General features: G+C 33.7%; 2 protein-coding genes across 2 annotated transcripts; both read right to left on the reverse strand.

The window, feature by feature from the left end:
- Nucleotides 1–4,351: 4,351 nt before the first annotated feature.
- LOC143578132 (methyl-CpG-binding domain-containing protein 2-like) lies at nt 4,352–7,111 on the reverse strand. The gene is made up of 4 exons (XM_077061793.1): nt 6,640–7,111; nt 6,034–6,087; nt 5,777–5,955; nt 4,352–4,737 (listed from the first exon to the last, which is right to left on the reverse strand). Exons 1-4 carry the CDS (start codon nt 7,104–7,106, stop codon nt 4,595–4,597), a joined length of 843 nt encoding a protein of 280 aa, XP_076917908.1. The 5' UTR covers nt 7,107–7,111; the 3' UTR covers nt 4,352–4,594.
- A 174-nt stretch (nt 7,112–7,285) lies between these two features.
- LOC143578133 (pentatricopeptide repeat-containing protein At4g19191, mitochondrial-like) lies at nt 7,286–9,238 on the reverse strand. Its single transcript, XM_077061794.1, has one exon. The coding sequence runs from the start codon at nt 9,225–9,227 to the stop codon at nt 7,341–7,343; it is 1,887 nt and encodes a 628-aa protein (XP_076917909.1). The 5' UTR covers nt 9,228–9,238; the 3' UTR covers nt 7,286–7,340.
- Nucleotides 9,239–13,854: the final 4,616 nt, after the last annotated feature.

A 13,854-nucleotide genomic window follows, 5' to 3' on the forward strand; every position in this document is an offset into this window, starting at 1 on the left:
TAAATTAAGTATAATAAAATATTAAAAAGAGTAATAGCTTTTATTGACGTATTTTATCATAAGGACAACATGTTACATCTATATATGTAAATTCAAAAAACATGAGAAGTAACATATATATACATACTACACGCACTATCCGTGTATCCGTCTTCTTAGACACACATTAGAGACATATATAACATGTTAAAACCTAACACCGTTAAGTCTCGATCATTCTTTCGTTAGGTATTATTATTAGGGACTGGTCGAAGCACCACCACGTTTCGCAAAACTGACCATGATTCATAGACCATCGACATCGGACCTAGGACCGGTTGTGACCCATTTTTTGCATCTCTAATAACACTTGACACATACATGAGAAAAAAATGATGTTAGATAGCCGACAATAAAAAATTTGGATGGCCCATTAATAGATTCTTGCTCTTTTTTTATTTGTGGATTAATGGCTGTGCCTACTTCTATAATTCTAGTTACATTTTAGCTCCAAAGTTTATCATAATCACAAATTTAACCATAGGGTTTGCGAAAGTTGTGTCGGTTTAACTTTTAATGGTCAGGACGGTCACTTGAGCGGTCCCTCTAGCGGAGTTCTCAGGGTTGAATGTAACTTTTATTGGTCTCGTGCCTTTAACTCTTTAAAGGTCAGAAGCTCCATCCAAACTGTGTTGTAATTACCTGATCACATTTGTGAAGTCTTGTGAGTTTTAATGTAATAGATTATCACAATTAAAAAAATTAAAATTGTGACTATTTTTGATAGCTTGAAACCTAAGACTTCAAGCCTTTAAGATTTGTTGCTAAACATAGCCTCCATGTCTTTTTATACAATTTTTTTTCGGTCTCTCTCTTTTATTAAGTACACTTATACACATTGTTCTTTTAAATAATGATTTATGATGAAAGAAATACCGATTATACTAATAAACACATTTATTTAAATTTTTCTTTATTTTATAAAAAAAATGAAATATAACTACATAACTTTTGTTTCGATCAAATAGTAAATGAAAACCAAATTACATTAATGATTAAGGTATTTTGAACCCAATAATATATTAATTCTTACTATATTTTAAAAAAAAAGTATATATAATACATTTTTATACCTATAAGATATACATAAAGTTCTAAAAACTTTATGCATTGATTACTGATATTTTTCACCCGATATAGTACAAGATGTTAAGCTAGTTACCGGTTCTTCTTATGCATGGTTTTTCCTTATTCTTTTAAGTATCGATGTATTTATAACTTTATTGACATGACAACAATTATGGTTTTTTAAGGGACCAAATTGAGACTTTTGTAGGTAATCAATAGTGAAAATGAAGAGCATCACATTCTCTTGTAGTGGAGCCACAAACCACATGAAAAATTGATTGGAATGAAAAGAAGCCACACAAACACAAAGAAGGTTGAGAGGGGATATCAATATATCATATCACCATTATGGATTTGGCTTTGGCATGGAGGATATGCCAAACAAAACATTAAATGCAATACTACCTTCCAAGTTTATTATATGCCTTAAAGACTAGTTTGTGTTATGTCTAGATGCATTTCTTGGCCATCGTAAGCTTATCGTAGAAAGATGGTCGTGGTCTATACATTTTTAGCATAGATTTATATATAGATGTGTCGTCTATGATACGTGTAAGTATGACGTGCCTAAGCAAGTTGGAACTATGGATTTATAACTCAAAGATCAAAATAGTTTTATTTAACTGTGGATTTTACCAATTTTATCATTGGAAGAGTTAAAACTACAAGAAAACAACGGCATTGGATACCTATATTAGTAGAAAAACGAAAGGGTAAACGAAGTCTCTTCTAGCCTAGCCAATGTGTTGTCAATTGTATGTTATTTAATATTATAGAAAGAGCTATGAGATATTTTCTCAAAATCAAAATGCAACCACAACTATTAACTTTTTATAAGTGTCCAATATTTTTTATATATTTATTTTTAGTTTTTTTTTAGATAACTCTAAATGTAGGCCCATTGGACACACGTGCTTTTGTTTGATAGCATGCAGGTTGCACTGGGGGATTCCAACAATCATGTTTGCAGCTTTTTACAAACATTTCTATATATTTTACTTTTAACATATAAAGGTATGGATACCCGAGATCGCTCTGACAAATAAATCATATTTCTGTGTCAGGACGTGATGATCCAGCCCACCTGGCCACACACAGAGTTTATATAACAAAAGACTAACTCAAACTAAGATTGATTAGATGGTTTAAAACTTGTTTCAAAATTAAAGTTACTTGATCAAGCATCCCACCTTCCTTAGGTGAGAGTATTAAGTTTATAAAATAAAAAGAAGATTGTTAAAACTTAAAACTCAGACATTAATATCTAGCATGTTACTAGTTAACAAATAATATTGCAAATCCAATAATTAAGAAAAAACTAAATGAACAAAAATTGTTAAAAATTTATTGGATATGAACTATGAAGACAACCCATTATGGATGCCAAATAATGCATTATATTGGTGATCAAGACAACTCATGTTGTAAGTAGGGCATCCTATGTGCATTATGGATACCCTTATGACATCTCATATCTTTATTGGCTTTCATATATATTATTCATTATGGTCAATGAGATTTAATTATTTTGTTCATAAATTTAAAATTTAAAATTATACTAACAGATTTTATTAGAAAAAAATGTGTAATTATAAATAAATAACTATGCATTATATGACATGCATCCGCTCAACAAAATTATCATTGCTAGTTACGAGCTAGAGTTTATTTTTTCTTAACTGTGAGAACTTGTTGCCGAAAATTTTATGAAACTCACCAATACCATAATATTCAATGAGATTATGTAAAACACACCTTGTATCGGGCAGGTGACCTTCCGAATATATTAACTTTCAAATAAAGATAACAATATGTACATAAAATTTAATTCTAAATTCTAGTTAGGTTCATAAATTTGGTGCCTTAAAGAACTCCAAAACGATAAACCAATCAAGCTATACTTTGTCCGATTCTTGTCATTGTGTAAGTTTTCGCTTTAAACTATTACTCAAACGGTACCATGTCCAAGCCTTTCTAAATCGGTTTGGTTTTCATTTACGTTACTTATATTCCGATTTGGTTTGGTCATGTTGTTTTCAACATGATTCGCGCCTAAAAGAAAAAGAAGCCTAAAGATTTACATCTTAATATGCTTTTAAACACTTAATTCATGATTAGATTAGATTATATTATATTACACATTATATTAATTAGTTAACTATCAAATCATCCAAAATATATTTAAGATACTAGTTACATATTCCTAACAAGAGGCCTAACTCTTAACCAAAGTGATCCATCATTATTGGTTTCACTTCAAAGCCTTTTTGGACCATTTTTTTTATATTATTTTCACTTTTTTAGTTATTAGTTTCTATCATATTCAAATTCTAACATACTTTTGATCACCAACATACATAATATTCCAAAATGCATCTTTTGGAGAACCATAAAATGTGTTTTCGCTCAATGTACCGAACAAAAAGAATGTTTATCGATACATGACGAGACGTGTAGTGATCAACTATCGAATGAGAGCGACTAAAACAATTGGTGCAGATAGAATCTTATTCTATTCTTACCAAGACACTCTTCATATATGATATATGTGACATTTGAAGTTGGTTATATATAAATGAACTTATTTGAGTTGTCACAATTGCATAGTGATTATGTATAACATTATTATATAGGGATCTATACTTCTATACATAAAAAGTAATATTATACTTTGAATTGTATAGGTAATAGGCTATAAAAAATAAACCAGAAACAAACTCTAGAGAAACCTAACTCGGGCCGGTTGACTAAACACAACTAAAACCTAGCAATGCAAACGAGCCAAGCAGCTCACAAGCTACTCGAGATCGGCTCATCAAAAAGCTTGATCGAGCCGAGCTTAATCAATCCCAAGCCTGAGCTCGAGCCTAAAAGTAGGCTCGTTTAATAAATGAACGGTGAGCCCGAGCTTCATTTAACGAGTTCGAGCCGACTCACGAGCCTGCCATTTATATAACTTTTTAGTATATATAGATATTTAACAATTACTAATTAATATATATATATATATATAATGTTATGAAAAAATAACTAAATAATATATATTATTTTATACATAAAATTATAATTGAAAAAAAAATCAGTATATAAAAAATAATTAATAAATAGTAAACGAGCCGAGCCCGAGCTTAAAAATCCACTCACGAGTCGAGCTCGAGTTTTGAAACTAGAGCTCAAAACGACCAGTCGAGCTTGGGCTCGGCTCGGCTCATTTGCACCCCTACTAAAACCTAACAGCAATACTAATAACCTGATATATATTTAAGAGTTACCTTTTAGATATGATAATTATATAACCAGTCTAATGATATTTTGTCTCTTAACGGGTCGAACGATATAGCTGGATAAAAGATTTAAATGAATCAAAGGGGTCAAAACTTACCCAAAAAAATGTATTCAAAATGCATGCAACCACAAATCTTTATACAAAAGTTTATGTGGCTGTCAACATAGTTTCAACCCATCTGACCCATCCATTTTACCATCTCTACCTGTCATGATTATGCATATACATCAAGTCGAAACCGTGTGAAGGGGTACTCAATTCACTCCTTGCTTTTTTTGATGACGGGCTCATAGCAAGCTGCAAATCCGTGCTCGGTTCTGGACCCAGTAATGACAGTGTTGTGACTGTAACAAAGCAGAAAACGGGCATATGTTATAAAATTGTTTTCACTAAATAATCGACTAAATCCACCTACTAATCATGTTAGTAGGAGTGTGACATGAAACCGAGATAACCAATCCGTAACCGACACAACTGAACTGAAATAGCCAAACTGAATAAAAAACTGACGGCTTGGTTTTATTATTTTTGTTAACAGCTGACTTCGGTTTCAGTTTTGCTATCAAGAAAAAGAAAACGAACCGAACCGAACCAAAAGAACAGAAAAAACGGAGTAATTTACAAGAAAATAATAAATGGTGTAGTCCTCAGAAAGTAATCCACACGTGTACTAATCAATTAATCATTAATCAACAAAGTATTTTAGGCCCAAAAGCTTCAAGCCCAAATTCATTATTTGGACCACTTTTTTGGCTCAAACTAATCAAGCCCACATGGTAAAACCAAAACCGAACCGAACCCATTGTGAAAACTGAAAGATCGGAAACAAACGGTTTTCAAAACCGCCAAAACCTGAATTTTCGATTTTGGTTCGTTTTGAGCCAAAAAGTCGAACCAAACCGACCTATAAAAAACTGAACCAAACCGACCCATACACACCACTATTAAGTACTAAAAATAGGTGTGCAAAAAGTTATAGCAACAGACAGTTTTTTTGACCCGTTTCCTTTTAACGGGTTGACCTGTCAAAAGTTGCCCAAATTGTATTTTTAATGCAAAAGACACTGTCTTTAATATTTTAAATCGTGGCCAATCTTTATTTCATTTCAACCCAGTTACCTATGAACGGGTTGACCAAAAAGATATAGCTAAAAAAACGGGCCAAACGGATTTAACAGTCTCAAAGATATTCATCAAATGCACAAAACCTCCTAATCATGCAATAATATAGTTTGTGTAATCATGTCTTACACAGTTACACATTAACTACTTATAAACAAAGTTAAACATGAAGAAAAAAAGTGTTCGTGAGTTGACCTTACCCAATTTGACCCACTACCCAAACTGCCCGACCCACCCATGAGCAAAATACTATTTTAATACCTGGTGAAGGCTGAAAAGATTCAGGCATTATCATATCATTACCATCTGGTAATGCAGCAACATTAGAAGAGCGTTTTCGACCTCGAACATAGTTTTCCTGTAACGGTTTTGGAACCTGAAATGAAAACTGTGCTAATGTCACCCCTTGTTCTACATATTCTGGATGTGCAGTTAAGTACCTGTTTAATAAAGATAATTAGTAACCAACTGAACGGTAAATCAGACACAATGTTAAAATGATTCGGTACAAAACATACTTTTCAATATCGCATATTGACCGCAGTACTTTGCCTGATGGTGCAGTGTAATATCTGATTACCAAAAAAACCAAACAAAGTTCCATTAGTAGAAGTTCATAATAATATTATGTTAAGACTTAAAAAATAATAGAAGTACTGGACTCAGGTTATGCTTATCTCTAACGGGTCAAATCAAAGTTGGCATAAAAGAGAATGGGTCAAACGGGGCAAGTCAAAATTCGCCCACATTATACTTTTATGCATAAAACTAAATTTGAGAATGTTGACCTGTTTATTTACAAACGGGCCAATTTGGGTAATGTTTTTTTATATCTGGAACGGATTAAAAATCGAGCAAAAAATAAATAAGTTAAATAGATTGAAAGATGCCTAAAATGCATAATTTAACTGCATACAAAGTTCTAAATTGTAACAAATTAGATTACTATAGTTTTTACAACCATATTTTTTAAAAAATTATTTAACTTGAATTATACAAATAGCATGTTAATATGATTTTGACGAGTAATCATCCAAATTGTAGACAAAAAGTGTTTCGGGTCAAGTTGACCCGTTTCAACCGGACCAATTTGCACGTCAAGAAAGAACCGAAAAGAATCATACATATCACCAAATTTTGTTCCTCCTTCCCCTCTAATTCTCAAATCCCTGTGCCACCCGGGCGGGGGCTGCACGATATTGGGCTTGTCAATGGCCCAAAGCCTGCTTCCATCGGGCTCAACATCAGACGGATCATCACATGAAACATCGGGCCGCCATTCATGAGCTGTTGCACACACAAAGGGCTTTTCTATAACATGTTCCCTTATCTCCTCATACTTCTGTTGGGTCGGAATAAATCTCCATTTGAAACAGTTTGCACATTGGACCGTGAAAGCACCGATTGCTGGGAGTATTCTTCTTCCGACAGGTGGATGTTCAAATGAAACCGGGACCGGGTAATCTTCAACTGGGGATGACCTGTTAACAGACGGATCATAAACCACTAGTTGTTGGTTTGACTCGTTACAAGACGAGGCGTTTTCGTCTTCTGAATCAGAGGATGATAGTTCAATAACCGAAGGCTGCATTGGTGCAGATTGAGTCTACCTGATGCATACAATAATAATGTTTATTCAGTAATAAAACACTATTAAGAATTAAGATCATCCCTACCTAAATATCCAAAATCAAAACTTTTTACAGATCCACGCGTGAATGTGACCGTATGAACATTGCCCATATGGTGTTTGATAAAATATTAAAATGCCTCAAAGACGTATTATGCCTCAACATACATTGCAAATTCCAAAATCTTCTAAATTTTATACATCCAATTCATCTTTCAACTGTAAGCCTAAACCATCCAAAACTTCATATATAACCGTGCCTTTAGGATGACACCGATCTTCAACTGTAAACTTAACACTCTTTCCGTTTACTTGAACAATACTTTCTCCCGGATACTTTTTCACCTGATTCTTTTTCATCAATCTTCTAACATCCATAACCCCATCCCAACACCCGACCGATGCATAAATATTAGCCATTTCCACATAAGGAGCTGCAGCCTGCGGGTCCATTTCAAAAAGACAACGAGCAGCAAGCTCACCGATTTCAACAATATTATGAACTTTACAAGCACTTAACAATGATGACCATATGCCAACATCAGGCTCTAAAGGCATGCTTTTTATAAAATCCAACGCCTCGTTTATCTTCCCACCACGCGCAAGAATATCAGCCATGCAAGAATAATGGTCGAGTCCCGGATCGATTTTATAAACTTTAGTCATCATATCATAAATCTCCCATCCCTTTTCAATAAAACCTCCATGATTACAAGCTTGAAGAGCCGCAAGAAACGTTATATGGTTCGGTTTTATACCTAACTCCAACATACTATAAAAATGTGTCAAAGATTCTTCAAACTCTCCGTTTAAAGCACATCCGGAAACCACTGAAGTCCACGAAACAACGGTTCGTTCGCGCATTTTATAAAAGATTTCACGAGCTTCTTTCAAGTTTCCACATTTCGCATACATGTCGATCAAAGCATTCGATAACATTAAATTATTTGAAAAACCGTTTAAAGTTGCATACTTTTCAACCCATTTTCCAGTTTCAAGAGCTCCGGTTTCTCCACAACCGCCAATTAGATTAAGTATGGTAACTAAATCAGGTTTCGCACCATCGGCTTCCATTGAGTCAAACAAAGTCAACGCTTCGTCTAGATCGCCCTTTTCAGCATAACCACCGATCATAACCGTCCATGAAACACAAGTTTTGTTTGTCATGTTATCAAATACTTGTCTTGCAGCGTTAAGATTGTTACATTTGGAGTACATGGAAATAAGGGTGTTAAGTATAGTTATGTCCAGATCACAGCCCGTTTTGATTCCGTGACAGTGAATCAAACTACCATAAAAAAGTACTTCGTGTTGGTTGATTGAAGAAAGTAAGTTAAGTACGGTACTTAAATCCGGTTTAAACCCGTCAAAAAGCATCTTTTTGTAGAAACTAACGGCTTTTAAATGTTTATGAAAGTAAGCATACCCTGCTATCATAGAATTCCACGAAACAACCGTTACGAAGACGCGATCAATCTCATTAAACACCTTTTCAGCTGAATCCAAGTCTCTAACTTTCGAGTAACACGAAACCCACCTGTTGGAAACCGAAACATCCAAATCTACCCCAATCCGAATCCCAAAACAATGAACAGCTTTCAAAACCGTAACACCTTCACTACCCTTAACCGACTGCGATAACCCAATAACCGTAAGCGAATCAGGCCGGATCCCTTCACCTCTCATTCGCTTGAACAACAACAAAACTTGATCAACGACACCCGACTGAACCAACCCCAAAATCAAAACGTTCCAGCACGCAACGTCTCGTTGAGGCATTTTATCAAACACTTGGCGGGCAATGTTTATACAGTCACATTTTATATAAGCATCCATCATTGCTGTTTGCACATACACATCTGAACTAAAGTTTGATTTCATGATATGCGCGTGAACGATTTGGGAGTAACGGATACAATTAAGCTTCCCGCACGCTTTCGCGAGGATCGGGAACGTTAAATGGTTCGGTTTGAAGGTGTTTTGCAGCATTTGGTGAAAGATAATAAGGGGTTTGTGGTATTGAGATTGGTTTATAGCTTCTCTTAATATCTGGTTCCATTGGCTAATTGTTGTCTTTATCATATTATTATTCGAAATCAATGTTTTCTGCAAGTTCAATTTTGGAATATGTGAAAATTAAGGGTGTGTATGAAACCGGAAAAACCAAACTGAAACAAAAACCGATGGTTTGGTACTTTGGTTTTCGTTTTGCATGTAATAAAAACCGAAATTGAACCAAGTTTATAGATTTATAAAATATGTAACTTAAATATTTTAGCCCAAATGTTTAGTAATCGAAAAAACCGAACCCAGACAAAAAACTGAAAAAAACCAAAACCGAATGGTTTTTAAAAATCCAACAAGCGAAAATAACCAATAACCCAAAAAAAAAATCCCCAAATTTTCAAGCTTGGATGGCGAAACCGAAAAAACTGAAAAAACCAAAACCGAATGGTTTTCACAGATTCAAAAACTGAAGTTCTGGTTTATGGTTGAGTTCGGTTTTATCCCAAAACCGAACCAACCAAACCAATAACCCAAATAAAACCCCCAAATTTTCAGACTTGGATGGCAAAACCGGAAAAAAAAACCGACCCGAACCTACACCAAAAAATGAGAAAACCAAAACCGAACGGTTTCTACAAATTCAAAACCGACGTTTCGGGTTTCGTATCGGTTTTAGCCCAAAACCGACTTGAACCAAACCAAGAACCCAAAAAACCCCAAAATATCAAACTCATGAACTCAAACCAAAAAACTGAAATAACCAAAACCGAATGGCTTTTACAAATTCAAAAGGCAAGTTTCGGTTTTTTGGCTCGGTTTTAGCCCAAAACTGAACCAAACCCATAACCCCCCAAAAAAAACCAAATCCGAAACCGAACAGTTTTTACAAATTCAAAACCAACATTTCGTAAAACCAAACCGGACAAAATCAAGCTGATAACCCAAAAAACCCCAAATTTTAAAACTCGTGGCAAAACCAAACCCAACCCAACCCAAAAAACTGAAATACCGAGACCGAACGGCTTTCACAAACTCCAAAAGGGAGTTTCGGTTTTAGCCCAAAACCGAACCAAACCCATAACCCATAAACCCCCCCAAATCCAACAACATGCCAAGATTATTAGGTCATAGATTCACCATTAAACTCCTATACATACATACATACATACAGCCATAACTATTGAAATTTAAACCACATGGAATAACAATATGATATTATTATAAGTACGGAAACAGACAAAAGTGCGAGATTTATTAAAATTTATAAGATTTGTTGGATAGTAAAGATAGATTAAAGATTAGATTGCTTACCAGTCAAGATCTGATTTAAGGTTTTGAGAGTTAATGCGTTAAGGTTTGAGCTTTGAACAAGTACAACAAGGTTTTGTTGTTGTGTCACCTGAGTTTGAATCATAAAGAAAGATAGTCCAATGAGATGTTGACAAATATATAAAAGTTTTGTTTTATTTTTATAACCTTTTTTTTATTTTTTTACTCGGTTGCAAAAAGTGATAGTAAACATTGTATCCCAAGCCCACTATCCGGAGAAAATAAGGCCTACTGCGGTAAAAACCATTTTGGGATTAGATTCAAACGTATGCGACCTCCATCCTAATTGACAAATAGGGCCAATGTGTCATTTAATCGTTATTTGATCAAAATCGGTTACTGTTAATAAATTTATAAATAAACTTATGTGTATCTGAAAATTTACGTTTAACTTTTAACCCGATTAATTGCTAGTTCCTATCTTACTGTCCGACTAACGCCTGACGATTTCTACAAAATTGTCAAAATCCATAACATGATGGTTTTATGTTTTTATTCTTTGATAGAAAAATGTTATATATGTATTCTTTGATAGAAAATTGGTATGGGCAAACTTACCAAAAATTAAGACATTTGTTGCAAAGTAAACATTGCTTGCGAAGAAAGATATGAGCGGATGATTGAAGCTTGGGAATTGGGATAATGCGTTTTGTAACCGGGGTTTTGTGTTGTTTTTTACGCCTTAGTATAATGAAAAGAAGACACGAATGTGCGGGGACAAGCTTTATATTATAAACTATAAAAGTACATGTTTATACCTAATAAATAAGTAACTGATTACGACACGTCTGACATGTGATTCGTTTTGCAACTTCTCTTGATTCACACCTTTGCGTTTTCTTAATTCAAAAAAGTTGATTCAAGAAAGATGGTAGTAATAAGTCATATCTTATCTTAAATATAGTTTTATAATTTCTAAATCTTCATTATTAACTATTTCATATTTCTTTAATTTAACTTGTGTTACACATTGCTCTAACTAAATAAATATATATATAATTATTCATTTGATACGTGTTAGATTATAATCAGATACCAACTTACTCAAACGTAGTGGCGCACTTACTCCTAAGAGACCAGAGCCACGGGAATACAATCTTTTTATTTTTCGTGTTTATGACTTTACGCAACAACGTTTATATTGGTTCTTCGAGTGACACCATTGTTTTTTTGGACGATGACTCCATTAGTTTTTTTAAAAAAGTTCTTTATAGCTTAAAGCCCCCTCTTACTTAAATGAATTATTTTCTTTTAAAGGCTTTCGTAACTAATAAGCCCATCACTCCAACTGAATAAGCCCAATTCCCACTAAGAGGGTGTTGAATGTTGATTACTTTATTTGGGTCTTGTTTATGGTTTTTTTAGTCTAGGACTTATGATTATTAGTCAAATATTGTTTGATTATTCATAGTTGCGATTTTTTTATGGGTAATTAGTATATAAATTAGAATTATTAGTTTGTTGGTTTGTTAAAACATGAATTTTATGTATTATGAAGAGATTATTAGTCAATTATTATGAATTTGATTGCTAATTTTATCGATAATTAGTTTTAGGCTATAGGTGAAACTGAGAAACTTGAATATTAGATGTTGTTTGATTATTGTTTACTTATTTGCAATTTATATATGGATTATTAGTCTAGAAATTAGGATTATTACTTACTTATTTGTCGATATGTTGAACCATCAAACCTTGATTTATCATCTTCAAGTAGTATATCCGTAATATTAGGTATTAGGGTATCCTAATTATATTATGTGACCAACTAGACCCAACCCGAATTGTTAAACTGGCATGGGATTTTTTTTATTTTTGGTTCTATGAAATTGGAGCATCTAAAAACAGTGACTCTAGTATTAGGTCTCGAATAGTATGTACTTAAGTAGTTATATTTAAAGTTAGCATTCATTTTCTGTGTTCAATATTGAGTAATGTCTTAATAAGATTATTTTTATAAACAAACATGTGAATCCATTGTTAGTTTTACAACAAAAAAATTTAAGTTCACTTACATGGATCTTGTAGGGATCCTAATAGTCACTAAAACATATGATTAGTCATTTAACTTTCATGTCACATGAACATGTTTTTTTAAATAGATTACTACATCATAACTTAGGTGTGAATTCAATACCAAAAACTAAAACTTCTTTTACTAACTCCACAAATTTTAATCAACTCCATTAAAACCAACAAACCTTCACACAACTACACAAGTATTTCCAGGATCAAATATGAAGTTAAATCTTATGATGGTTATTGTCATAGTGATGACAAACATGCATAAGGTTCCTACAATGTTGTCTTATCATATGCATTTAGTTGGTGGTAAAGCTTGGGATGTGCCTTCTGAGCCCAACCATTATGAAACATGGGCAAAAGGAGTGAAATTTGTCATAGATGATATTCTTGTGTTTGATTTTCTTACCGGAAACCATACCGTTGCAGAAGTGCCAAAGGCGGTATATGACACATGCAACACCACTGACGTCGAGAATGTTATGACATTGGGTCCCACTACGGTTACCTTGTCACTTGTTGGCATACAATTTTTTATTTGCACAATACATTGTAAAAATGGTCAGAAAGTAGCCGTCGATGTCAAAGAGTCGTAGATTCTAATTTTAGTCTGTTTTGTACGATAAAAGCTATGAATACAAAGTTGAGTTAAATCGTGTAAGAGCTGTCTTTTTTTTATAACGACCAACGAATAAAAGCCCAGCTAGGGTATCCCGATGGCAAAAGGCATCTCCATATGGTTGTGATCGCAAACATTAACGCTAGGTAAGAGTCGTCTTGTAGCCTAACTTTAAACACAAGCATTGCTAAATGTCGACAATCATTAAATATCATTTAATCCTTTTTTTTGTCCAATCATTCATGTATCTGCATAAACCATTTGTCATGAACAATAGAAAAATCTATGATGACTGGTAAGGATGATTAACGATTTAGTACTCTTAATATATCATAACATGCTATGTATGTGTACAAACCAAATGCCTCATATTCTTTTAGAAGTGAATGATTTGTAAAAATAAAAGTGTTTAGGTAGGCACTGAAAAACTATCAAATCTAGGTAGTCTAATATCTCAAATAACGGACCTCAACTAACCAACAAACAGTAGATGGCAACTTGGGTCCCGGTCATATACCAACATCTTGGGTTCAAGTTATATTTTTTTCGTGTGCCTATCTCAAGTAGCGGATTTAGTACTCTTGAACCCAAGATGTTGGTAGCGGATTTCAACATTTTTTTGGTGAGGACTATACCAACATTTTGTGTGTTCTACCTTCAAGTTTGCTATTGGCATGAGCGGACTTACATAGTCCTCACCAAAAAATTGTTGAAACCCGCTTCTTGAGATAG

This window comes from Bidens hawaiensis, unplaced genomic scaffold (assembly GCF_021521415.1).
Source record: "Bidens hawaiensis isolate Kalapana, Puna unplaced genomic scaffold, B.hawaiensis_p1.1 tig00029041_1, whole genome shotgun sequence".
NCBI classification, from domain to species: Eukaryota; Viridiplantae; Streptophyta; class Magnoliopsida; order Asterales; family Asteraceae; genus Bidens; species Bidens hawaiensis.